This window comes from Sciurus carolinensis, chromosome 17 (genome assembly GCF_902686445.1).
Source record: "Sciurus carolinensis chromosome 17, mSciCar1.2, whole genome shotgun sequence".
NCBI lineage: Eukaryota > Metazoa > Chordata > Mammalia > Rodentia > Sciuridae > Sciurus > Sciurus carolinensis.
Genome location: NC_062229.1, coordinates 47,211,158 through 47,238,931, shown reverse-complemented (window position 1 = coordinate 47,238,931; position 27,774 = coordinate 47,211,158). Strand labels below are relative to the sequence as shown.

At 34.5% G+C, this 27,774-nt stretch overlaps 1 protein-coding gene across 1 annotated transcript; it reads left to right on the top strand.

Annotated features, from left to right (window-relative positions):
- Rab5a (RAB5A, member RAS oncogene family) lies at positions 1-27,749 on the top strand. The gene is made up of 6 exons (XM_047531462.1): positions 1-285; positions 3,406-3,666; positions 19,418-19,569; positions 19,844-19,966; positions 22,063-22,156; positions 26,334-27,749. The coding sequence occupies exons 2-6, from the start codon at positions 3,504-3,506 to the stop codon at positions 26,447-26,449; spliced, it is 648 nt and encodes a 215-aa protein (XP_047387418.1). The 5' UTR covers positions 1-285; positions 3,406-3,503; the 3' UTR covers positions 26,450-27,749.
- The last annotated feature ends 25 nt before the right edge of the window (positions 27,750-27,774 follow it).

Here is a 27,774-nt window from a genome sequence, read left to right as displayed (position 1 = left end):
CCTGAGGGGAGGAGGCGGAGGCGGGAGGAGGAGGAAGAATTAGTCGGAACTCGACCGCCGGCGGTGGCGGCGGCGGAGGAGGAGAAAGGAAGGAGGAAGGCGGAGCGGAGAGAGGCGGAGACGGAGCCCGACAGGGGCGGCACCACGGCTCCAGCTCCTCACCGTCCAGTGTAAGGGGAGCGGCGCGAGGAGGAGACGCCGCGGCAGCCACAGCCTTATTCGTCCTTCGGGCCACGCCTGGGCCTTACCACGAGGAAGTTGCGGCCCCGCGTGGCGCGGTCTCAGGTAACCAAGCCGCCTCTTCCCCGTGCACAGAGCGGCCCCGGACACCAGGTTGTCCGCGGTCCCCAGCCTGTCCGCGGCCCTGAGCGCTCTGAGCTTCCCGCCCCCTTCTCCCTCTCGCGCACCATCCCTCTGAACCGGAGAGCTATTGAGCCTGGCGTCTTGTCCTGCCAGCTCTGGTGACTCATCTCTCAAGGAGCTCCAGAGACCGGGATTTGGGGACTAGCTCAGGGAGCGACGGGTGTCACCCTCTTCCCTTCTCAAGATGGCGCCGTGGAAAGAGTCCTGGAGGCCGCGGTTCCGCCTGGCCCCTGCCCTGGCAGTCCCGAGGGTCGAAGTGAAAGCTAGGTCGGGGGAGGATAGACGGCCAAAGGGCCTGTCCCATGTCGCTTGCGCCAGCAGACCGGGTTTGACTCTCAGCTACTCAGGTGGTCCCCAGACAGGATCCGGGGCCTACAGCAGGTGTGGATTTGGGGAGCTCCGCCTACCTGCGACTTCCAAAGACCGGTGATGGAATCGGTGGGAGGCTCGACAAAATAAGCTGGCCAAAGACTTTTATCGCATCTATGGGAGGTGGTGAACCGCGGCTTTAAGGAAATTCAAGATAATTAGGACGCTGAACTCCCTCAGCGAGCAGAGACCATGAAACTTGCTCTCTGGAAGCAGGTTACCCCCCTGAGACTTCCACACCTTTGAAACTCTGAACGTCATAGTTCACATACTTAGTTTTTGTCTCGCTGAAGTGGAATCAGCTTGCCTTTTACGTAACCAATAAGAAAAAACTACCTATGTGTACCCCTGGGAATACTCAGGACTGTCCAGAATCTTTATTCTTAACGTAAAATGGAAGTAATTTGAATTTGCAGGGTTGTTGTAAGCGAAGTACATAGAACAGTGCCTGGCACAGATTTAATGCCCAGTAAAACATTTGAGCAGAGAACACCTAAAAGGATTTTTTTGTATAGAATGCGAGCTGGTTTTTAACGATTTAAAATGCATATTATGCAAAATCCTTTTGCAAAACAAAAGTTTCAGTAGTAAGTATAAGTGATTTGATTGATTGCACGTAATTCTGTGTGTGTGTCAGTGGTGCTGGGAATTGAACCCAAGGCCTCCTGCATGCTAAGCAGGCACTCCATGGAGTTAACCACAGCCCTTGCATGTAATTTTTAACCTTAAAGTTATGGTAACTGTTTATTTATAATTAGATTTAGTCTATTTTCTGCTTGAGATCCTAAGGAGTAATTGTGATTTGGTAGCATTTTACTTTAAAAAGCAAAGCTAAATGAGAATCTTGTTAGGTTTTTCTATGGAAATATGTTATTTTTCCTGAAATTTTGGGAGTACCATAGAAATTTGGAACATGTCCTTGATAAGTTATTTACTGTTTTGTAGATAAAATTTGGAAGTGGTTTACATTGATAATATGTGTATCTGAAAATTGGTACATTTTCAGTTTTCATGAGAATCTATTGATATGTGAGCATCGCTTCATCAAAGGACTACGTGTAATTGCCAGTTTCATCTACTGCTATGTAGTAGGCAGTGTATTAGAAGTTATTTACATATATTGTCTCTAATTTTCACAATAGCCTTACAAGTTGGGCATTAAGGAAATTGAGACTTGGAAATTTAAAGAAATAAAAATTGGTATGGCCAAGAATAGACCCCCCTATCTGTTATGTTTTTGAGGGTGAAGTGAGTTGGTAGTTTTATTTATATCCTGTTGGTTGGGAGCAACTTAAACATCACATCATTTCATCTGTAAATATGTCAGGATATATTGATTAGACAAGGACTCTTCAGAGCTAGCATTTGAATAAAGAAGGGTGATTTTATTGTTTTAAGAACTGAGGTTTCATGAATATTTTAATGATGAATTCATATTAGGTTATTTCTTGTATAAACTTATTTTGTGGGGAAGGCAAATTTATTAGGTAGCTAAATGAAATATAGCAAGGTTTTCAGGGGAGGGAATCATTAAATAAATGTATTTTATTAGTAAGAATATAATTGTATATTTTTTAATAGACTGGGGATTGAACCCAGGGGTGCTTAATCCCTGAGCTACATTCCCAGCCCTTTTTTTATTTTGAGACAGGAGGGTCTTGAGGCTGGCTGTGAACTTGTGATCCTCTGTCTTAGCCTCCCAAATCTCTGGGAGCCACTGGCCTTGTGCCACCACACCCAGCCATAATTAGATTTTCATTAAAGGTGGGAGTGAACTATTGATTTGTGGGTAAACTAAAAGAGACTACTTCAAATATCCACTAATTCCTTTAAGATTGAAAATTAGCATTATTAGATAAACATAGAATCTGCCATTCAGGCTAGTTTTTTTCCAAATGTATTGCTCTATAGGAAATAATAGCACATATTATTAACCTCAAAATGTGAAAAATACATGGTTAGTTTTAGTAAGTTAGTCACTACTAATCCTACCAGATAGAGAACAACTGTTAGCATTTCTTTGGTGTACTTGAACAAATGTGGAAACAAGTTTTAAGTGTTACCAACTGGGCACACAAAGGGGAGCTTTAAAATATTTGTTGCCCTAAAATTATCATTAATTAAATTAAGCCATTTAACAGAGACCTTCCAATACTACATTCTAAGTTGTGTTTCAGAAGCTTTCCATTTGTTACCTTTTCTCCAAATAATTTTAACCCATGTAGTCTGACTTCAGAAACTGAACTCTTGAGTCACCTGTCAGATTGCCTGGGTTTGAGACTCAGCTCTGTCTCAGTTCTGTCACAGTTACTGTATGACCTCAGTCAAGTTATTTAACCTTTCTGTGCCTTACTTTCCTCATTTATAAGGATTTTACTTAACTTATATTGTTGAGTGGCTGTGTTCTTCTAGGAAAGTTAACTTTGGAAAAATTAAAGCCCTGAAAAATGACAAAGTGATTTTACAAATTACGAAGTGATCAAGGTGCTTGAATGTTATGCCTTTAAATTATTTCTCTAAAAGGTAGTAAAATAAAGTAAATGGCATTGAATGTCCAGTTGAGGTTGTAATTATATAATAACATGGTATGGGCCAAACTTGTTAAAGACATGAGTACTAGGTTTGCTTTGTTTCACTGATCTGTATATTTAATTTATATTTGTTTCTTCACAGGTTTCTTTACCTCTAGAAAGAAAAAAAAAAAATTGACACTTTGCATCCTGGAAGTGCATTTAGAAGTCTGAAATTAGAAACTTCTTTCAAATTTGGACATGGCTAATCGAGGAGCAACAAGACCAAATGGGCCAAACACTGGAAATAAAATATGCCAGTTCAAACTAGTACTTCTGGGAGAGTCTGCTGTTGGCAAATCAAGCCTAGTGCTTCGTTTCGTGAAAGGCCAATTTCATGAATTTCAAGAAAGTACTATTGGGGGTGAGAGCCTCTTTTTCCTTGAATCATATAATTTAATCCTGCATTGACAAAAAGTATTTTGGTGTTCCAAATGGGTGATTATGAATACCTAAATAGATTTTTCAGGAAAGAAAAGAGCTGTTCCAGCAGACTTGAAGCTTTAAAACTATCCTTGATTTTTGTTAAGATAACATGTCTTTTTATAATTTGATTTCCTGGTTAATTACCAACATGGTTGTATTGTAGCTGAAATACAGGTGTAGGCAGGAGTAGAATCAAAGTTATAATGATTGGAAGCTTTTTCAAACTAATACTTACTCAGTTATATTGTTTTGAGAATGAATAGTAAAAGAGTTAACCTTGAATTCTATGTAACAACTATTTTTTAGTTAATTTATGCTAATTTATAAATTAAGTTTAAAAACTACAAGGGTATGCTTGTAAGAATCCTTTTTAAAGTGGGAGAATAGAAAAGGGTGAGTAATTAATGAATAGATCATGAGGAAAGTGGAACCTGAAGAAAAAGATGGGAGAGGAGGAGAAGGTAAAATAATCACAGTGGTTATAGTAGGATGGAAATATAAGCTACAGGACCAAAAGGAGACAACTAGCACTATGTTGTCAAAAGTAGACTAATAGAGAACTGAAGTTAATCAAACTCATCATTATATAGCAGTGGAGCAAAACAGACTCTTTTAGGCCTGTATCATCTGTGAAACAAGACTTTAGAATTAGATAGTGTCAGAGGAAATCATATGGCTTTAAGATTCAGAATATTTTGCCATCCTATATTTTTAAACATTTGTGAATATAGTTTAACCCCATTTTAGGAAGTCTTTAGAAATACACAAAAACAGATATGCCTGGTGATGGTAGGAATTTCTTAGATTATAGAACTTCATACAGTGCTATTAATGTATGATCATAAGTAAATACACTGAGAATTTTTTTCATAATTTGAGACCCTTGTAGTGAGATAAATTACATAATTTACCTTGTAAACTTTTTATTATGCAAGGGAAACTTACTAGGTAAGTTGTATTTCCAGTTTAAGAAATGCAGTATAATGGTGATTGTCAACCTCTTACTTCTGTATATCCCGTGAGTGTTATATTGTTTTAATGTTTTATTTTTTGTAATTACTGAGCATCAGCAGTGTGATTCATATCAAGAAGCTTTTATTTCGAGTTTGAAAACTTCAACTTTTAAAAAATATTGATACATAATATATTACACATCCTTTGCAGTGTCTTTGGCTTAATAACAAAATATTATCTATGTTGAAGGTTTGACCTCCAGATACAGTGTTGACCAGAGGAACCTGACCCATCTTATAAAGAGTTTTGAAGATGCTGGGTCATGTCTATCCACCCTAAAACCTTTGGTTTCCCAAAATACATAGGTGTTCTGGGTTAAATACCTTAGGTTAGAAAGATTAGGACTTACTATATGCTATTCTCCCCACCTTTCCCAGTACGTATTAAAATAATAAATACTTTACATACTGAAATACATAGAAAAAGACTCAAGAAGACTGTTTAAAGGGAAAATTTAACCCCAAATCAGTGCATCATTAATATGCATTGTCTTCTGATATGTATCTATATAATTTCCATTTAATACCAATTTAGATTATGTACATTCGTTAATTTTTATAAAGATTATTTCTATGTATAAAGTTTCCTTGATGTTTTCTACTGTACAAATCAAATATGGCTGTTCAAAAACAACATTGAAAGGAATTTGCATCCACATGTCTGTGTTATTGGTTATTGTATTCTTTTTCAGTATGCTGATTGCATATTTCTTGAGGATTTGAGATAGTACCACTGTGATTACAACTTTGGACACTGTTCTTTATGCCTTTAGTAACACTCTCTATCCTTAGGGATTGTGGAAGATTCTAAGCATTTTAAGGATTCAAATGTTTTAAACTATTTTATAATCAACCCCAAAGGTCCCAAACTTCTAAGTAGTGTGTAATTTTGTTTGGACTACTGTATGATAGACGTTACCTAACAAATGAACCTGGTCAACTGTTTTGAACTTAACTGGTTTTTATTTATATATTTGTTTATTTTGTTATTTGACTACTTATCTCTAGTAATGTTAGTTCTGAAAAGCTCAGATTTTTATATCTGTTCTATGCTGCACTCTTAAATTTGTGGTTTCCAAATCCTTCTGTAATTTTAAGTTTCTCCCTAAAAATAACTTGAGTTCTTGTTGCCTCACCATACCTGACACTCCCCTGATCTTGTAACACTCGTGATGAGGTTAGGTAGCTATGTGCCATATATAGCAATTTAGGAAGTTCTAGCTTCTTTATAAGAGTTTAAAGTCTGCATGATGTTTATGTCCCTATTGTCTGTCTAAAACTAGCCCAGAGGTTAGTAAGTAGCATTAATGTTCCCTATTACACAAGCATCAACATTACCTAGGAACTTACTGAAGTGTAAATTCCAACATTGAATCAAAACACTGAAGGGGGCCAGCAATCCAGGTTTTAACAAATCCTCCAGATGATTCTGATGCATGCTAAGATTTGAGAAATACTGCTTTATGTGTTCTGAGTAATCAACATTACATTTATACTAAAGTTGGTTCTTCCACAAATGGAATAATTGGCTGGCCTGCCTGCCTGCTTTTTTGCCTACCCTCTTTCTGTTAAATTTCAGGTTTTTCCAGAATTTTTAAAAATTCTGTTTATGCAACTACTCTAGTTTGTGGATTACAAGTATTGTGTATGCTCATATCACATTACCCAGTATCATTTTCTGTGAGAACCCCTTCCTTACCTGTTTTTACTCATCATCTATTCTTTGTCCCATTGAGGATATCCCATTGATAAATTCTTTTTTCCTATTTAGTGGATATGCACCATTTTCAGTAATCTATACCAATGAGGCTTTTTCTTTATTCCCACAAGGATTTAAGTGCCTTCTTTTTAAGTTACTTAACAGTTATAAATCCTGAGTAGAATGCCGCAATTTGTACATTTAATATCCATCTAATTTCCTAAGGTCAGCATGGCATGTTATGCGCGCGCGTGTGTGTGTGTGTGTGTGTGTGTGTGTGTGTGTGTGTGTTTTGTGGTACTAGGGATTACATAACAGGCTAGCACCTACAATGAACTATATGCCCAACCTTTTCTATGTTATTTCTGAGACAGGGTCTTGCTAAGTTGCCCAGACTGGCCTTGAATTTAGCCATGCTCCTGCCTCAGCCTCCTGAGTAACTGGGATTTCAGGCATGTGCTTCTGCACCTGACCCCAACTTGTTTCTCTTTTCTTTTTTCTTTTTGATACCAGGGATTAAACACAAGGACGCTTAACCACTGAGCCACATATCCAAACCTTTTTTAAAAATAGAGTCTTGCTGAGATACCTTACTTGACTTTTTATAAGTATTAATATGAAATAATTCATTGACGTTCTTATTAAAGCTTGACATAGAATAAAATGCTTTTTTTAAGTGTTGGTACCACTACCAGTGTTAGTTCCTGCTGAGTCATTTTTATCGTTGTTATTTTTGTTGTATTGTCATAGAATGACATTATTTTGCAATGATGACTGTTATACAGAGTTGCTGATTCTGACCTCAAACTTTGGATCCTCCTGCTTCAGCCTCCCCAGTTGCTGGGATTATAGGCATGCACTGCCATGCTCAGCAAAATTAAAAAAAAAAAAAAAAAAAAAAAAAAAAAAAACTCTTTAAGCAAATATTTCCTAAACCTGAGCTTTCCTAAGAATGAAGTTTTTAAAATATTCAAATAGGTAGTATAAGAATTTACAGCCAAGTTTCTTAAAATTCTGTATGGTAAAATTTTACTCATCTCTTGTTTTTCACAAATGTAGATAGTAATGTATGTTACATTAAATGTGTGTCCCTCATATCAGCTGAGTTACTTGTTGAAAAATTTCTCCAGAAGAAATTATACAATTAAATGGAATCGTACCTAAATGTACATGAAAGTTACTCCTGGTACTTCAATTAATAATATATACTTAAAAATTGCTAAGAGAATAGATCTTAGCAATAGAATGGTAAGTATATGAGGCAGTAAATATGTTAATTCACTTAATTTTAATTAAATTAATTTTAGCTGGAATTTCATTGTAATTAGCTTGATTTGATCATTTCACAATGTAGGCACATCTCAAAATATCCCATTATACATCAAATAAATATAGTTTTTGTCAATTATACCTTAATAAAGCTAGAGGAGAAAGTAAAGTTTCTTCCTAAATATAAAAAGCCAACCAGAAATTTAAATTTCAGGAAGTTATGTTTTCCCAGTAGCAAAAAGCTTTCTGTTTCCTTCCACTTGTTAGTCTTCAGAAAGACTTATTAATATGTATAAAGTGTAGTCTGTCTGTGCTCTTATTTAATGAGCCTTTATCTTTTTTGCATCTGTATATTGTTAAATATTTTTGAAGCTGAGCATGGTAGTGCATGACTGTAATGCCAGCTACATGAGAGGCTAAGGCCAGGAGGATCACAAGTTTGAAGCCAGCCTCAGCAACTTAACAAGACCAGTTCTCAAAACTATAAAGGATTCACTGGTAGAGTACTTGCCTATCATGAGGTTCTAGTTTTGATCTGAGAAAAAGAAAAAAAGTACTTTTTGAGAAAGGACAGGAGGTCCCATGGACCAACACCAGCATATGGGTTTTTTGATCATGAGAAAAATATTTTTGATATATTTGTTGTGCTTTGTGATATACTGAGTTAAATTTTGTGGAAGTTAGTCATTTGTTCTCAACTGACAGAATAGTGTCTTGATTGCATGATACTTCCTTCTAGAAAGTGTATAGCTGGGATCTGATAGGTTGTGTTACTCAGATAAATTGGTAGAGAGTTGGTATTTCATATAATTTGTACCACTTAATCACCTAAAAATGTCTTAATAATCACTATCAGTTCTCCGACTTTCTAATTTAAAATGTTGTCATTTGTAACTTTTTCTAGGAGTTGAGAATAGGTTTGGTTCTAATTTAGTGCCTTTTCATAAACATTTATATGAGCCCAGTTTGCACATTTGTCAAGTGAGATTGTTGAAACCAGTCATAATAGTACGCACCTGTAATCCCATCTACTTGAAAGTTCAAGGCCAAACTCAAAAAATAAAAGTGCTTCAGGATGTGGCTTAGGGGTAAAACAGACGTTATTTTAAATTGTGTTTTTTCCTCCACATTAAATAATACCATCAATACAATTTAACCATTTTTTCCTCTTAAAATTTATTTCATGGAAATCATGAATCATTTATAAGCATCGGTTTTTGCCCTTTGTTAATTGTGTTGATGCTTTCTAGTGCAGGTAAGTATTCAAAGCTGTTTGGTAGAATGCTATTTTGCCAGATAGCTCTAACTTAGTGAAATTGCCTCCATTGATTCACCAATTTACTGCTTTTATTCTTTTGTATACTGGAAAGTAATATTAAGTTGTCAAAAATATATTTTATTCAGATTTACTGAGCTCCCAACATTGTAGAATTAGAAATCAAAGATGAACTTTTAGTTTCATATGAGTGATGGATTGAGTATTATAATCTAGTACTATATATATATTAAAGTAAGTCAAAGTGACATTATCATCACTTTTTAGATTAAACCTAAATCTCCAACTGATGTTGTTATAGATGTATGTGTGCATATGTGTGTGTGTGTGTGTGTGTGTGTGTGTATCCAAAAGAGGATATGCATAAAAAGAAAGTGTTGTTAGTTACATTCTGAAGAAATATAAATTTGCATAAACTTTAGTGCATGGACTTGGTCTGATCTATTCTGGCTATATTCAGTTCACTTTTGCTAGCTTTGTGGTTCTCTCTGTTCTGAATATTTATGGTTTCTGATTAATTGACCTTGCAGTGAGAGACACATAAAAGACAGTTGGTTTGGAATAATGGTGAATGTTGTAGAATGGGAAGCTTTTTAAAAGTTTGCTTTTTAGTGGAGTAAATAAGAATTCTGGGCTATAGGTGTAGCTTAGTGATAGAGCACTTGCCTAACCTATGGGAGGGTAATTTTATCATTTGTTATCATCATTGATAGCCTTGTCAAAAGGCCTCTGTAGAAAACAGGTATCTAAGATAAAAACAACAAGAATAAGTTTTTTAAATCATTGACTATCTTTTTTATGGGGGTAGGGGATTGAACCCAGGGGCACTTAACCATGGAGCCATATCCCCAGCCCTTTTTATTTTGAGACAAGGTCTCGCTAACTTGCTTAAGTCCTGGCTTGGTTAGTGAGACTGACTTGGAACTTGGAGTCCTCCTGCATCAGCCTCCCAAGCCATTGGGTGTTTGGGGGAGTAGCTTTCCTGGGAATTGAAACCAGGGCTTTGCGTATGCTATGCAAGTGTGCTCTACCACTAAAGTAATCCACAGCCCTCTTTATTTTTTGAAACAGGTACCCAGGTTTGGTTGAGGTTCTACCTCAACCTCCCAAATAGCTGAGATTACAGGTGTGCTTTATTGTACTATCATTGACTATTTTTTCTGTAAATATAAACTCTAGCTACTTAATTTCTAAATCCCTCGAGGTGAAAATATTACTGAAGTCACATGTTGAACTTTGAAAATAAAATCTTCAGTGCTTTACAAATATTGCAAAACAAAATAAAGTGTTGCTCAACAGAATTTACCTTCTTTTTAAGATAACATAAGTGAAAAGGATAGAAGCAGGATGAGGATTCAGTCACTTAATATCTTTTAACCTCTGGACTGTTGAAGAGAGCAAATATTCTTTGAACTCCAGAAAAGAGGGTGATCTGATATACAGTAACTGCATAATTACTGGACACCTTTCAACTTTTCTCAAAAAATAGGTCTTTTATCTCTGCATAAAACTAAAACCAAAATATGTTCCCTTTTGTAGCAGTGAGTTCATGTTACCATTCGAACATGAATGAATAGAAGAATTCTTTTTCTTCTTTTCTTCTATGCTCTATTGCATTCATAAGTGATTTGCAAGTTTTAGAAAACTGACTTCAAAGAAATACTAGGTAATAAAGATAGTATACTTAAAATGATTACATGCATTTGTAGAACTTACTCAGTATTTTCATGAGTTTCATTTGTACTTTATTATGGCTAAAAAATTAGTAAATACTAATTTTATAGATGAGGAAACTGAGGCAGTAGCTTAAGTAGTTTGCCTAATGTTTTGCAACTGACAAATGAGATTCAAGATGGGATCTTCAGTGCAACCTGTGTTCTGGAATTGAGAGAGAGAGTTTTCTTTTTGTGTGTTTTTGTGTTTTCCTTGTAAGAAACTATTAGACTATAAAATGTGGTTCAAAGTTAGAGTTAAGGTACACATGACAAGGTTTCATTATATAATGTGTAATATTTGACCCAGGGGTCCTTTTTATTTTATGTGTCACTTAAGGAGAATAATATGATAGTAAAGAATATTAGATAAAATTTAAACTACCCATGTTTCTAAATTAATATCACTGTTTTCATATTATGCTGTCCACATAAAGGGCTAGAGATGTAGCTCAGCAGTAGAGCATTTGCCTAGCGTGCACATTATTCTGGGTTCAATCCCCAATACCAAAAAAAAATTTTTAAAGGTTTACTAGGAAGTCTTACTCCTCTGCCTGCCCACTTAGTTCTTTTCACCAGAGATAATGTCACTTTGTGGCCTTATCATTCAAGATTAATATCATTCATATTTATAGATTGTTCTCCCCTTTTTGTAAATTTTAAAACATATCAGAGCTATGTAGCATGCTGTATGTTTTTTACTTTAATACTGTTATTCCTTTTTAAGAAACAAATGATCCCAAAACTCAGAAGTTTACTTTTGTACTGGGGATTGAACCCAAGGGTGCTTTACCACTGATCTACATCCCCAGTTCTTTTTTTTTTATATTTTATTTTGAGATGAGGTCTTACCAAGTTGCAGGATTGGCCTTGAACTTGTGATTCTCCTACCTCAGCCTCTGAAATTGTGTTCCTGCCTCAGCCTCTGAAATTACTGGGATTACAGACATGTGGCACTGCGCCCAGCTAGATAGTCTTAACATATCTAATAATTAATACCAGCTCTTTTGGGGGGTTCTCAGCTAGAGCTGTTAGCTATAACTGTCCTACATGTAGCCTCTCCACCTGTTCTGGGTTTTTCTTTACTTTATGACTGTTTTGAATGTCTCAAAAGTACCAGGTAGAAGCTGGGTGTTCTTTTATAACCTAGTCCCAGAAGTCACAGAGAAGTATCAGTTCTATTCTTGACTCAGACTGGCACAGATTCAAGGGGCAAGTGCCAAAATCATAGTAAGAATATGATAAAGGAAAATCTTGGAGCAGCCATCTTGGAAAATACAGTTTGATACGAAATCTATCCATATCAAAACAGCTTCCTCACTTTTCTTTGTGATAGTCATACTGTTTCATTTTACTAATGGTAAGATTTTTCAGTATTTTTGTTATTCATATTTATTTTAGTAACTGGTAATTTAACCTTTTATTATTATTTTTTAACCATTCCCTTATTGATGTGAACTTTTATTCTTTGCATTTTGTTTGCAAAGAATCAAAGTAGTGGATATTATCAAGTAGTGGATATTATCTTAGAACCTCCCTCCCCAGATTTACTCCTGTAATATCAGATTTTTAAAATGTTTTTGTTTGTGCATTAGAGTTATCTTTTGGGCTTATTTTGATATAATCATATATGCATTGTTCATCACTTTTCTCCCTTAGAGCACTCCCAATTTCTTTGGAGAGTTGCTTGTCGTAGATAATTAGGTTCTGAGATTACAGTTTCCTGTAACTGTTTGGTCCCCCCTACCTGCTAATCTTTGGTTTATAGTCTTCCCTATCTCCTCTCCTCTCCTTGAACCTTTTCTAGTCCTATGTTGTAAAATTGTCAACTATTAGAACTTTTAAGTTCACTTTGCAGGTAGGCTTATTGCTAAGCATGAGTGGATCACTTTGAAGTCCAGTAATGTCTTAAAGGTCTGGAACATTTCTTTGAAGGCAGGAAACATGATGAGCTAGGTCTTAAACCAGGAGGTGAGTGAGAGAAAGCCTCCTTTGCAAATTAATCTGGGTATTGGCCTCCTACATTAAAGGAGTTTAATAAAGTATTGTTGAACTGTTTAATGAATTATTTTCTATAAAGTATCTTTCATAGACATTTTTATATATATATATAGCCATCTATTTTCCTTAAAGCTAAGTTAACTTCATAAACTTCTGTGCTGTTTTAGGAGCTTTTGCCTAATACTTGTTAATAAGTTGTAGTAACATCTCCCCCATCTCTTATTTTTTTTTTAACCTTTCCTCTTTGTAATGTATACCTTTATTCTGCTTTCCAATTCCATATTTTGGAATATAGTCCAGTCTAAATTTATATTCCTATTAAATACGTTTATGTTATTTGTATTTATACTATGTTTATATTTCTGTTTTAAAAAATTTCAATCCTGTGAGCAAAGGCTTTATTGTTTAGGATTATGCTTCTTGTGAATATGTGAATATAACCATAGGCTCTCATCCCTGAAAGTTTTGGATTTTTTTTGTTTTTTTGTTTTGTTTTTTTCCTTCTGAAACAAGGAATTGAATACATTGACCACCAAGCTACATCCTCAGTCCTTTTTATTTTGAGACAGGGTCTTGCTAAGTTGTTCAGACTGGCCTCAAACTTGGCAATTCTCCTGCCTCATTCTTCCTAGTAGCTGGGATTACAGGTGTGCACCACCATGCCTGGCTGCAGTATTTTCTGTTTGGATTTAGTCAGTGTGTATGCTTTATTCTCTGCTCTGCTCTATTTTTGTCCCCTTTCTTCTCTTCCCTGTGTTAGCTGAAAGATGACTTTTCCCTGACTACATGAGCATCTCTTCTGTTGTCATCTACCAGGTGCTTCTCCTATACACATATGCAGTTTTACAGGAAATATCTCAATTTTATTTTGCTTGTTGTCTGCTCTAGACCACCCATATATTCTTCTCTTTGTATAATTTTATCTTCTAAAGTACTTATGTCTGAGAGAATCTATTGTTAGATTATTGCTATTAGCACTCATTTCCCCAGCAAACCAGTTTCTATTTTTTCAATTTTTTAATTTTTTCTAATTAATTATGCATGACAGTAGAATGCATTTGTGCACTTTGATCTGTCATACATAAATGGAGTATAATTGTTCCTACCTCCATACCCCCTTCCCTCCCTCCAGTTTCTATTTTTACAAACAATTTTGGTGCCTGGTTCTTGGTGCTACTTGGTCTACTTTCTGTTATCCATCCCACTTATTCATCTAAATGTTTGATCCAGATCCTTGAATTCATTTATTGAATTCTTTGGTTGGTTCTGAAAACCTTTGCTTCCTTTATACATCATTTCCTTAAATTAAAAAAAAAAAAAAAAAAAACTTGGATTTTATGATGATCATAGTCTTCGTTCCATTACTGACATATTGAACAGGGCCCTTCCCCTCTTTATTTAGTATAATGTATCCTAGAGTTTCAACAGAACCCTAAATCTGGTTTCTAAGGTTCTACAGAGGAATAATCCATTGTGATCTTGGGGGCTACATTATTGTTTTAGTTTCTTTTATGTTTTTCTGTTCATATTTTCTTAATATCTCCCTATTATGAAATATACTCTCCCTATTCCTGCCAGAAATTTAGATGTGTACACACTTACACACACGTGTGTGTAATCTGCTTTTTCCTCTAATAGATCATCTTAAAACTAGTTTTACCTAATTTAATTGCTATTTAAAACTTACCAAGTCACTAGTGTTTTCATTTACTTAGGTTGATTTTGTTAAATATTAAATTCTTTCAACATGAGGGTTTATTTTATCCCTACACCAACTTTTATAAATTCCATGAAATTATTAGATTAACAAATGTCAGCATTTTGTGTAATTGATCCATGTTGTCAAAATTCTTTCCAAAACAACTAGGTGCCTTGCCATATGCCTGTAATCCCAGCTGCTCTGGAAACTGAGGCAGAAGGATCACAAGTTTGGGGCCAGGCTGGGCAACTTAGCAAGGCCCTATCTCAATATACAGAGCATGAGTTTTTGCTGTATCCTCATTTTACTTGTTTCATTTTGCTGGTTCAGAAGAATCGTTTTTGCTGTATGGATAGCTTTGTTCATTATTAGTTGACTACTTTTGAAGCCTCAAATTTTTGTATAATCCTGATTGTCATATGTGGCAATTTTGAACAATTCTAAAATAATTCTTTTCTATCAAATGTGATACATGATAACTTGGAGGACTAGAGATATAGGTCGGTGGTAGAGTGCTTTGCTCACTGAATAAGTCCATGGGTGGTTTGATCTCTAGTATTGCAAATAATAATTGTAACCTGGGTGAGAATGGTGTTTTTCAGTTTTATAGAATCATTTTAGATATAGGGGAGCTTAACTTCAGTTTTCATTGTTTTAACAATAGCAATTTGTATATTTTTTCCTTGCCCAGAGTATTATAATGTCTCTTCCTTGCTCATTATTTAGGGTCTCACATGTTATGGACCTTTAGTATTTGCAGATTTAGCATATATAGTTTTAGCTATTCTCAATGGACTTCAAGCTCTGTGATCTAACAATTTGTAGTTTTGCTGAGGAAGAATGGTACTCGGCTTGTCTACCAAGCTTACTAATAAGAGTTCATCATGTAGCTCAAAGAGGGAGTCTGTTAGACAGGCCAGCACCTGCATCTCAACGCAGCTTTGTTTTTCTCTACTTGTCGTCGCGTGCGCAGTAACTCTCCAAGTGATAAAAGCTGTTTCTTTGTGAAATATGGGCCTGAAAAGAAAACCAACTGCTAGTGCTGGTGATGGAAGTCAAGAGAAAATGAAGAGGTCTAAGAAAGTGATGGTTCTTAGCCAGAAAATTTTGGATAAATTAAAGTGGTTTTTCAGATTCAGGTAAGTTTGTGGTTGGTTAATGTTGCTACAGTATTGATGTAGTAGTTTATATTTCTGGTGGCAGAATTTATTTTTATACTTATAAATGACTAGTAAAGCTTTCTTAGGCACACTAAGGATTTGAGGATGTCACTTAAATTTCAGTTATACTGCACTGAAGTTTAAAGGAGAAGTTAAATGTTTTATATATATATATATATATAATACACACACACACACACCTATTTATCAACAGTTTATGTTCTTGGCTATTCTACTCCAGTAATATTTCTGTTCTCTTGGTGCTATAGCACTTTTCACTATTTTTGATATATTGTAATAACTTCCTGGACCTCTAATATTAGTCTTTCTTCCTTCCCAAAATTATGCTGTTTTTCATACATGAACAGTGTTAGCAAGTTAAAAATATCTTGATTGTGTTTTTTTGTTTGATATCATGTTTAGTTATATGGGTTAAATATCCCTTATCCAAAATGCTTCAGATCAAGCCAGGCATGCTGACACAAGCCTGTAATTCCAGCTACTCAGGAGGCTGAGGCAGGAGGACTACAAGTTTGAGACTAGCCTGGGCAATTATATCAAGACCCTGTACCCTTATAGACACTATCTTATCTATATGATAAGATTAATATTTTATAGAATATTTTTGATAATTTTATACATAAAACAAATTTATAGAATATTTTAAACAAAACGAAGTTCATAGTGTAGAATTTTCTACTGTGATATCATGTCATTGCTCTTCAATTTTTTAATTTTGGAGCATTTCAGATTTTTGGATTAGAGATTTTCACCCTTATAATAGTAACTTGAAATATCTTTTCCCAATTTGGGAACTTTTAATTTAGATCTTATCTAAAATAGCCCCTAAATGGTTCTACATATTTTTTTGAACTTCATTCTTTGAGCAGTTTTCAATATCTCTATGAATGGGGATTTATATTAGATGCTAGAGAAGAACTTCTCAGGGAACTCTCCAGTCTAGAAAAAGATAAATAAAACAGTAGTTACAAAAGGTGTAAAACATGTCGTTACACAGGGAACTCTGAGAGCACGGGTAGGAGATGATAACTAGGGTGGGGTGAAGAAGAGTTTCTGAGTGGACTTAAGGAATGATTGTTTATGTTCTTTGTTAACCTGGGATTCTTTCTCCTTCCAATGTGTTTTCACTTGGTTATTGCCAGTGTATTGTAATGATGTGGACTTCAGTTTGTTCCAGCCAAATTTAAGAAATCATCTGTTCTAACTGAAGCCTTTGTTTTCATGATAATCCTGCTTCTCTCAGAATATCTATTTCTAATAATTTATTTTATTTACAAGAATATATGAAGTAATATTAAATTATGGTGATATTGGATATCCTTGTTTTGTTCTATGATTTAGAGAGAATGCCTAAGAACTTTCCTGTTAAACATAATCTGATTTTAGCTTGAAGGATGGAACATTTGCTGAAATCTAAGGAAGACTCCTACATATGTATTAGGACTGGGTATCAACACAGATGCCTTACTGTTATTTATTTAAGTAAAAATTATTTTAAATGTTTTAATAAAAATACATTTTTCTTGTAGTATAACAGCTTTGTATTTCCGAAAGCATGTCTGTTTGTTCATGGGCCATTGTTATTTTAGTGTATATTTCTTTGCCTGTATTTTATTTAAATATATTTAAAGAAGATTGGTGGTCTTTGTGATAGTTTTATCTGGTTTGAGAATTGAACCATATTTTCTTTAAAGCAGCAAAATTGTTATATCCCTGAGCCTAGAGTTGATTTATAAAATTTTAAATGAATATTTTAAATTAATATTACTAATGTGCTTTGTGGTCTTTGTATATCTAAAAGTGAAAACAATCTGATTTTAGATTTTAATCCTTTCTTTTTTTTTTTTTTTGGCAAATTTGCATCAAACTACTTGATTTCAGCTGTTAAATATTTTTTGATTCTATAAGAGTTGTTTTCATGACAGTTCTATATATCCTTTAACAAATACAGGATTTGAGAAAATATGTTTGATAAAAGAAGTTTGAGCTGAAGTAGAAAATATCTTAAATAAGGCTATTTGTGAGAATTCACAAAACTACATTAGAATCTAGTTCAGAGATATTTGTAATTATGTTTGCAAAATTTCACAAGATCGTAGTTGCTAGTACTAAAACCAGCAATCAGTTGACCTAAAAGTATGAAAAATAAATAGTATATCTAATATTAAAGAAATGCATTTCATTAGACTTGTCACATTTGATATTAGTAAATCTTATGAAAAATAAATAGCTAGATGTACTGTTAAAATATGAATCAAATTTTTTGGATGATACAGCAGTTAAAGAAAATTTTCTAATTCAAGTTCATATCAATTGGGGAAGAGGTTTTGATGAACTGAAACTTAGAGGAGGAACATACCAATTTACTATGGTAAGTTAGGGGTAGGTCTCTTAAGTACCAAAGTTGATGGGAGGACAGGAGTTGCAAGGTGTAATGGCTGTTAACAAGCAAGCTGCTGAAGTGGACTGTGTATGTGGTTCTTTTGGGGAAGGAGGTTTGCTGGCTACAGCTACACCCCCCACCCCTCTGTGTGGGTCTTGTGATTTAAAAATAAAGCATCATTTTTTAATGGTACTTTCTTAGAATTAAAATTTGAATCAGAGAAGGGCACAGATGAAAAAGTAGAAATCCAAAAATTCTCCCCAGCGCCTGAAAACAAAAACGAAAATTCTTAGAGCAAAGAAAAGAGAGGTAGTTGTGAATATTAAATATATGTAACAAATTAAATCTATACTGAAGTAATGATGCACTAGAATGTGCCAGTATAAAGCAGGAAAATGCAACAGGGCATAGTGTTAGCAATGCAGATGTTAGTTATAAGTATACAATCATTCATAGGTATCTGTGGGGCATTATTTCTGGATCATACATACCCCCACCATCTTCACAGGTACCAAAATCTATCAGTGCTCAAGTTCTTCATAAAGTGCATTTAACCTATCTCTCTTCTCTCATATACTTTAAATCATCTCTAGATTACTTATAATATCTAATACAATGTAAATGCTATGTAAATAGTTGCTATACTATAGTTATACTGTAATGCTTAAGGAATAATGACAAGAAAGAAAATCTGTATGTGTTGAGATCCATTTTTTTTTTTTTTTTTTTTTTTTTTTTTTTTTGGTACTAGCAATTGAACCCAGAAAGACGCTCAACCCCTGAGCCACGTCACCAGCCCTTTTTTTTATTTTGAGGCAGGATCTCATTGAGTTGCTGAGGCTGGCTTCAAACTTGTGATTCTCCTACCTCAGCCTCCCAAGCCACTGGGATTACAGACACATGCCACCATGCCTAGCACAGATAGGCTTTTTTGTGAATATTTTCAGTTCACACTTGGTTGAATTCATGGACGCAAAAGACTGTTTTTTCTCCCCATTGGTCAAGAATATTAATTTACAGGCCAGGGTTGTGACCAGTGGTAGAGCGCTCACCTAGCATGTGTGAGTCCCTGGGTTCAGTCCTCTCAGTACCACATAAAAATAAAATAAAGGTATTGTGTCTACCTACAACTAAAACAAAAAAAATTTTTTTTAAAGAATATTAATTTACATAAATTGCAAAGCAATTTAGAAACACATTCTTCGACTTATTAAAAATTATAGCAAATTATACCAATGAGCTATACCTCTAGCCCCACAACAGATTTTTATTAAACTTTTTCAATATGTGATTTCACTACAAAGGTCTCATGTAGGCATATATATAATATAGTTTTGAAGTACAGATTTTGCAACTGAAAGTCTATTAATTACAGGTATGCAATGTATTTTCCAGGTGTGTTTATTTTGAAGGCATTTGCAAGAAAATGATGAACTTAGTGATTTTTTTTTTTCAGCTGCTTTTCTGACCCAAACCGTGTGTCTTGATGACACAACAGTAAAGTTTGAAATATGGGATACAGCTGGTCAAGAACGATACCACAGTCTAGCACCAATGTACTACAGAGGAGCACAAGCAGCTATAGTTGTATATGATATCACTAATGAAGTAAGTACAAAAGCCTTCTACATTGAAACTGGATTGAATATCTATTTTTGGTGTTAAGAATTTTGATGAGATAAAAAGATTTTGAAAAATTTTGATAGCCAAATATAATCTTTCTACTAAAGCTTTTTTGATTAAAAAAAAAAAAGCCTCAAATAATAAAACAGTCCTAAGAAAATTTCTTCCCATAGAGTCTCCTCTTAAAGCCTTGTCTCATAAAGATGCTTCCTTATCATTTTTTAAGCTTATGCTAAATAGCTGTTCCTCTGTTTCACAGGAATCCTTTGCAAGAGCCAAAAACTGGGTTAAAGAACTTCAGAGGCAAGCAAGTCCTAACATTGTAATAGCTTTATCCGGAAACAAGGCTGATCTAGCAAATAAAAGAGCTGTAGATTTCCAGGTATGTTGAATTTAACTTTCACTTGAAGGCACATGTTCGTTTGCAAATGATTTTAAAACAATTCAAATTATAGAAAATAACAGATTTATAAAACAGTTGTGCTATACATGCTAAATTGTCTCTCCAGATGGGGTTGGAGGGCATAGCTCAATAGTAGAGTACTTGCCTAGCATGTACATAATCTCTGGATCTTATCTCCAGAATTGCGCATGCGTTCAGACACACTCCCGTTTTTTTCTCCTGATAAACCTGAATTTTTAAACCTTATCTTGTTGTAAAATAAACACTGTTTCAAAGATTTTGTCAACCTAAAGAATTTTTTAAAATTGTTCACAAACAGTGCAGAAATACACAAAGCAAAAACAATTGCTCTCCTGATGCGGTAACAACCCTGTAACCCAGCTACTTGGGAGACTGAGGTGGGAGAATTGGAAGTTCAGGCCAATCTGGGTAACTTAATGAGACACTGTTTGAAAAATAAGAAGGTTTTAAGGACAGAGCCTAGTGGTAGAGCTTTCTTGGGTTCAGTCTCCAATACCAAAAAGAAAAAAATAATTAAAAAAAAAAGAAATTTAAAATCTAGTTTGTATATTATTTGTGATAGCTAATTCAGAATGTTCCCTACTATGTAATAAAGCAAGTATTCATCATTTGAAATCCTCTAATTAGACCTTTTAAAATTATTTATTTTCTTGCTCCTTGGCTTCTCTACCAGAAAAGTCTGGTTGTAGTCATTATACTTATATTAGAGATGGAATAATGTTCTTTTTTTTATTAGAGCATTATAATTATGCATAGTGGTTTGGTTCATTTTGACAAAATCATTTATGCAAGGAATTTTATTTCGGTTCCCATTCCTCCCACATTTTTCCCTCCTCCGTTTTCCTTTTTCTTCTCTACTGATCTTCCTTTCACCCCTTTATTTATTTTTGATTGGTACTTTCTACATATACATAAAAGTGAAATTCCCTTTGGTACATTTGTATATGCATATAACATGATTTTGTTAAATTAATTCAATATTTCCTTCCCTTTCCCATCCTCCTTCTTGTTCTCCATCTTCTAGTCCACTGATCTTCCCTGTATATATGTTATCTGATCCCACCCCAACTGCCTTCTCTTTCCTTTTTCTCTTTTTTTTTTTTTTTTTTTTTTTTATGGTGATAGATGGAATGCATGCACTGAGAGAAAGCAAACTATTTCTTGCGCCATTAAGTATTAAGCTGAGCATATTACATAGTTTTCATTCACCAGCTTTGTGAGGTGTGGTAACATCTATTTTTCTTTCCTAGACAGTTTTCTCCCTATTATGGAATAATAGAGCACTAAATTATAGTCAAAAGTGACCCATCAGTACAGTTCAAAGGAACCTCAGTTTGTCAAATGGGACAGATAATTGGTTGTTCCTCAGAACAGCTGTGAGGATCAAAAGCAATAATATATGTAAACTGTAAAGCATGACAAAAATGTAGGGCGGTAATGTAATTTTCAAAGGAATGATTCATGAGATGTTCAAAATTATGTTACTATAGAAGTCATTAAAAATTAAACATGAGGATGCCATTCAGTGGTTGAAGTCAGTCTTATACATTTGATTTCTGTTAGTCTTCATTGCAGTTAATTGGTATGAGTAAAATTCACCATTGAAATCAATGAGAGTTTTATATTTAGAATAAAATTCCCCTACCCCCAACACCTTCCCCAAACTAATTCATTATTCGAAATCAGATTTAATATTAGACCAGATGATCAAGGCAGGATAGTGTAAGAAGTTAAGGCAAAAATATATACATTTAGGGCTGGGATTGTAGCTCAGTGGTAGAGCACTTACCTAGCATGCATGAGGAACTGCGTTCAATTCTCAGCACCACATGTTAATAAATGAAGATCCATCGACACCTAAAAAATCTTAAAATATATATATATTCCATGGTAAAATTGTCCCCATATAGTGTTTCTGTTATAGCATATTAAATAGTTGTTGATAATAGCTAATCAAGTTGGAGTGGTAATAAGGGGGCCACCTTTTTTCTGCAATAAAAATCAGTTATAGTATATGTCCATGGAATGTATCTCATTTCTTTTTCTACAAACAGGAAGCACAGTCCTATGCAGATGACAACAGTTTATTATTCATGGAGACATCAGCTAAAACATCAATGAATGTAAATGAAATATTCATGGCAATAGGTAAGGTTAATAATACCTTTTTTTCAAATGATAAATAGGCAAAACAAATATGGAACATTTGATTTATCTGTATTAAACAATTCTTGAATTTTTAAAAATTGTACTACTTTTGTAGGATTGTTCTGCTAAGCAACGCTGTTAGTAATATTGTTAAACTTGAAAAGTTACTACCTACTTGCATCAGTTTAGGCAAGTTTCTGCCAGGTGGGTTATGCTTGGTAGTGGATGTGATAGTTAAAGCAGATTTTCCCAAAGCTTTCACCAAAAAGTTGGATACATATTTTCCTATGAGTATACTTTTTATACATAATAATTCTATGGGAAATACATTCCAAGACCTTCAGCAGATGCCTAAAACCTTGGACGTATTCAACTCCTATTTTTTAATACTTTTCCAATCTTTTTTTTCCCTCTTGACTCAGAAATGACCATTTTCATCTTTTAACTGTGTATCATATACTGTGGGCATAACTTCTGCAGTTTAGATAGAACAGCAAAACTAACACAAATTTCTCTTTCCATCACAATTTCATAGATTATTTATTTTTGATTGATTCTGGGGATTGAACCTGGGGCCTCAAAAGTCCTAGGCAAGTTTGAGATACATCTTCAACTCCAAAGATTTGTTTTTACTCTAGATCCTAGCAGCATTAGCATCAGATTATTTTTTTTATCTTGATAACTTTTACCTTTTCACTTGAAAAAGAAGCATTTAATGGGTTTTCTTCAGCATATATAGACTGCCAGCATCTATAATCTTGCACTTCAGAGCCTTTAGCAAAATATGGGTTACTTGAACCCAGATACTGCAATACTCGACAGTAAGTCTAAGAACTGAGATGACTACTAAGAAGTATTGGGCATAGGGTACATGGCACATGCCTGTAATCCCAGCAATTTGGGAAACTGAGAAAGGAAGATCTCAAGTTCTATACCAACCTCAACCACTTAGCAAGGCCTTAAGCATATCAAGAACCTGTCTCAAATAGAAAAGATTGGGAATATAGCGGTTAGTAGTAGTAATGGGCGAGTAGCATATACATTGTGAATACTCTAAAGATAGGATTCATGTCTGAGGTTGGACAGAGTGGGATGGTGCAAGATTTCATCCTGTGAGTCAGAATAGCACACAGAGTAAAACTTGTGAATTGTTTATTGCTGGGATTTTCCATTTAATATTTTCTGACCTTACTCAGTTGTGGGTAACTGAAACCACAGATAACATGTAGACTCCTAGAACAAAACAAACAAAAACTCAGGCAGTATTTACTATAATAACATTTAGACACAATATTTCTTTTTTTGCTGATCAGTAATTTAGGTTCTCCTTTGCACTACCTTTTTTGTTTTTCAAGTTCTTTTGAAGTTAAAGTATTAATGAATGTATCTCAGAAAAGTACATAATACATAAGTATACAAATTGACTAATCAATTATTTTGGTGGATTTTTTTGGTTTTTGTTTTTTCCTTTTTTCGGTTCAGTGGTGTTTTTTGTTTAGTTTTGTTTTGTTTTGTTGTTGCTACAATGCTGGGGATTGAATCCAGGGCCTCATCATGCTTGTTAGATGGGCACTCTACCACTGAACTACATCCTCAACCCAAAAAATTATTTTAATATAAACATCGTATAGGAGAAGATTTCAGACTTTGAGGCATAAGGGTAAAGAAGGAAGGTGAAACAATTATCTGTGCTTTATCTCCACTCTAAACAGTACTTTTATCTTTGCTTCAAGGTACTTTTAACATGGTAATTACTATTTCAGTTTTTGATAATAGGTAATAAAGTTTGAGTAGTATCAAGTCTTTTTTTTTTTTTTTAAATAACAAAAACAAAGATTTCTGTTGACCCTGCTTCCAGTGTTTTTTGAGGTATGCACAGTCTGCCTGAGGGGGTCTAGTTTGGTAGTTATCACAGTTTACTGCCTCCACAGTTTCTTGAGCCTGGCATTATTCTCATCCCATAATATATATATATATATATATATATTTTTTTTTTTTTTTTTTAATTATACAACAGGAATTCTTAACTACAGTGTACACAATTCTGACCCTCCAAAAGAAACACTCTTACATTGAACTTAGACAAATTAACCAATTAATAACTTTATCAAAGGCTAAAGAAAACCTGGTAAAGGCTTTCATAATTTGCACTAGGTGATCAAGTTTAATGGTGGATTATTTGAAATGGAAAAAAACTTGCCTGTTTGTGTAAGATGTTTTCCTGAGAAACTTATGCGATTTGATAAGGAAATAGTGGTACCGTTTTGAAAGATTATATGACAATATGCTGTTACAAATGGGACCTGTTATTATAATCACATTTAAAAAGTTAACAGGGAACAAGGAGATAATAGGTTGCTTAAATCAGCCTGGATTTTAAACTTTTCCATGGTATTAAGACTTCACTGGGTTGAGGTTGTAGCTTTGTAGTAGAGCACTTGTCTAACATGCCTGAGGCTCTGAGTGCAATCTCCCTCCCCCCACCCCTGCAGAAAAAGAAAGATCATCAGGTGGGCTGTACCTTTTATTCAGATTTCAGATGTGTTATATAAGGTCACTTTTCATTATAAAGTAGCCTACATATTAGAGTTTTTCCTTCCCTCCCCCCAAGTGAGAATGGTTGTTTGTTTTTTGTTATTGTTGTTTTGGTTTTTTGGCTGGGGATCAAACCCAGGGCCTCTCACATGCTAGGCAAGCACTTTGCCACTGAGCTACATCCACAATGTAGGATGTCCCTTCTTGAAAGAAATTCCAACTATAAATGGATTTGTGCTTTTAATCACACAGTAGTACACTGAACAATTTTAATCAGTTCAAGGACTAAAAAGCTCTTCATTCCAGTTTCTTTCCTTCAACCTCCTATTACTCAGATTTAACTTCTGAAAGCCCTTAGAGAAGTAAGCTAAAGAGAGAAATGGTTAGTCATTACATAACCTAACTTGGTGTTAATTATAATAGTTTATAATGCTAACTTATTCTGTCTCTGGTATCAGTGTCGAGGACCTACAGAGCATTGTTTATAAATACATTTGACTAGAAATTTAACATTATATTACCATTTATGCTACCATCTCTAGAGCCATTCCTAGAGCTATACCTAGAACCCAAACTTAAGTGCTCCTTTTTATATCCTGGATCCATTTCCCAAACCAGCATCTAGGATTCTAAAGATAAATTAGTGCTGACATGGAATATATAAAACAAATAAAGAGTAAAAGATCCAAAATACAACTAGGCATTCATATTTTCAAGTAAAACATATTCAACTTCCTGAGTAACCTGAATCAAGGCTATGGTAGGTCTTCCCATGGTATTGCATCCCCAAGATTGATAGAGACCAGTGTCCAGCCACCCTTACAGTAAAAACTCTAGACATATGTTATTAACCTCTCCCCTCAAAAAGTAAATCTAGCAACTTCAATGATCTTAGGAATTAAAACAAGCTACATTAGATACATTTTTTCATACTCTGAAAATATCCATTAGCTGGCAGAACTTAACAGAATTAAAGCTATAGAGGACTTTGTCCAAATTTGATAAGCCACACTCATCTAACTCAAACAGAATTGGAATCCAGTTTTTGGAGACAGACCCTTTAGAATCAGTTATAATTAGATATAACAAATGGTGAATCAGATTAGGGTTCTTTATCAGCATATAAGGAGAGAAAAAGGACCTGGGGGTATAACTCAGTGGTAAGGCTCTTCCTAGTATTCAAGGCTCTGGGTTCACTATGTGGGGTTGGGAGGTCTAAGGGGAAAAAGGGTAGATGGTTGAAGAGTGAAGGCAGTGAAAACCAGGAAAGAAATAGGAGATGTGATCTTCATAATTCTGTGTGATAATTAGGTTGCATAATAGAGGACAAACATTGTTGGTATTATTAAGTATATGTAAAAAATTACATATAGTTCTAGTCAAATTTAGTTTTTAATTATTTCTATAACTGGTCTTCATCTACCCCTTCCTGAACATGTACTCCCTTAGAAGAGCAACCAGTGGTTTATTTTGGCATTTATTAGATACTTGTTTCATTCAGATAAACATTTGAAATAAGTGAACATATGTTTATATGAAACTTTAATTGTAGCCTAACTAGAAAGAAATTATAAATAAGCAGATGAAAGTAATTTTAATATAAATATTCTAATTTTATTTATTTTAATAATTTGTCTCTCAGCTAAAAAGTTGCCAAAGAATGAACCACAGAATCCAGGAGCAAATTCTGCTAGAGGAAGAGGAGTAGACCTTACCGAACCTACACAACCAACCAGGAGTCAGTGTTGTAGTAACTAAACCTCCAGTTTGAACTAGCTGGAATATTCTGCTTCCTAAATGTTGTTAACAGCGGGATTGGAGCATTTAACCGGCCCAGTATGACTTCCAAAAAGAAGAGACTTATGATAGAGTCAAGTTTCTAATACAGAATTATTTTACGTGTTTTGAACTTAATTTTTAATAACATGCATGTATCCCTCCAACTAATGTTACAGCAATAGAAAGGGAAGATGAGAACTATGTGTATACGTGTTTCATTGGAAAGTTATGAGGGAATCATATCTCATCATTAGGGATAAAGACAAATGACTGGATCCACAACTAACCATCCAGTTTCTCCAAACTGGAGCAGTAGTCATCTATGGAAAAGATTTGAAAATGATTAATTTGGGCTTTTGAAAAACATTTATAGGATTCTCCAGATGTTTTGCTTAGCTGCAATATTCAGGCAAATAATTTCTTTTATCTAAAATGTACATTCCACATTTTAATAATAAATTAACCACAAGAAAACCGTCCCACATGTCCAGGAAGAAAAAAAGAAATTAGTGGCACTGAAATTATAGCCAGTCCCATTATTTTTTTAAATGGGGTAAAAAAAGCAGATGTATCCCCATCTTGTTTTAAGAGTATAAAAACTGATAAATGCAGTTTAATAAATAGTGTTCCCGTCATGTGAGCTCTTCAACAAAAATGAAACAAACCAGGTGTCTGTGATTTCTATTTAATCACTGCTGGCCATTATATAGGTCTTGTTTGGGGGTAGGGAGGGGGCTTTTGTTCCCTTTGGACATGTAGTCAGTGCACTAACAATTATGTACATTCAAACTTGATTACTTTAAATTTGATTTCCAGCTGTACTGTAAATAGGGTACTGCACTGTCTCCATATGTTTATTATTTTTCTGTAATATTTAAGAGTTGCTTAAAAGTATACAAAATGTACAGTTACTAAAACAGCTAATTATTTCTTCCTCCTTTGAAAGAAAGGGGCTTCAGTTGTTCCTCATGGCTAGAACCGTAATAAACAATGTACCTGTAATTTGTAACATAAATATTGCAATGTTAGTAACAATCTTGCAACCTTGTTTTTCAAAGTTCATTTTATTTTGATCAGTTCAGTATATTGCACTAATTATTTTAGGTCTTTTCATTATATGAAATCTACCATGTGTCAGATGATTTAATCTATTTAAGTGTTGGACTGCTAGCAGAACTTGTACATTTTACAGTAATTCAGATTAGTAAGGAAAACAGTTCACCAGTGTTTAGTTTTATATTGAGGTGCTCAGGTTGGAATAAAGTGGTATAAAAAGCAAGTACTGGTTTTTCTCTTTTTTGGCA

Coding starts and splice junctions, on each gene's coding strand:
- Rab5a (XM_047531462.1), top strand. CDS start 3,504: ATGGCTAATCGAGGAGCAACAAGACCAAATGGGCCAAACACTGGAAAT. Junction 3,667..19,417: donor TCAAGAAAGTACTATTGGGG/GTGAGAGCCTCT, acceptor TTTTTTTTTCAG/CTGCTTTTCTGACCCAAACC. Junction 22,157..26,333: donor TGAAATATTCATGGCAATAG/GTAAGGTTAATA, acceptor TTTGTCTCTCAG/CTAAAAAGTTGCCAAAGAAT.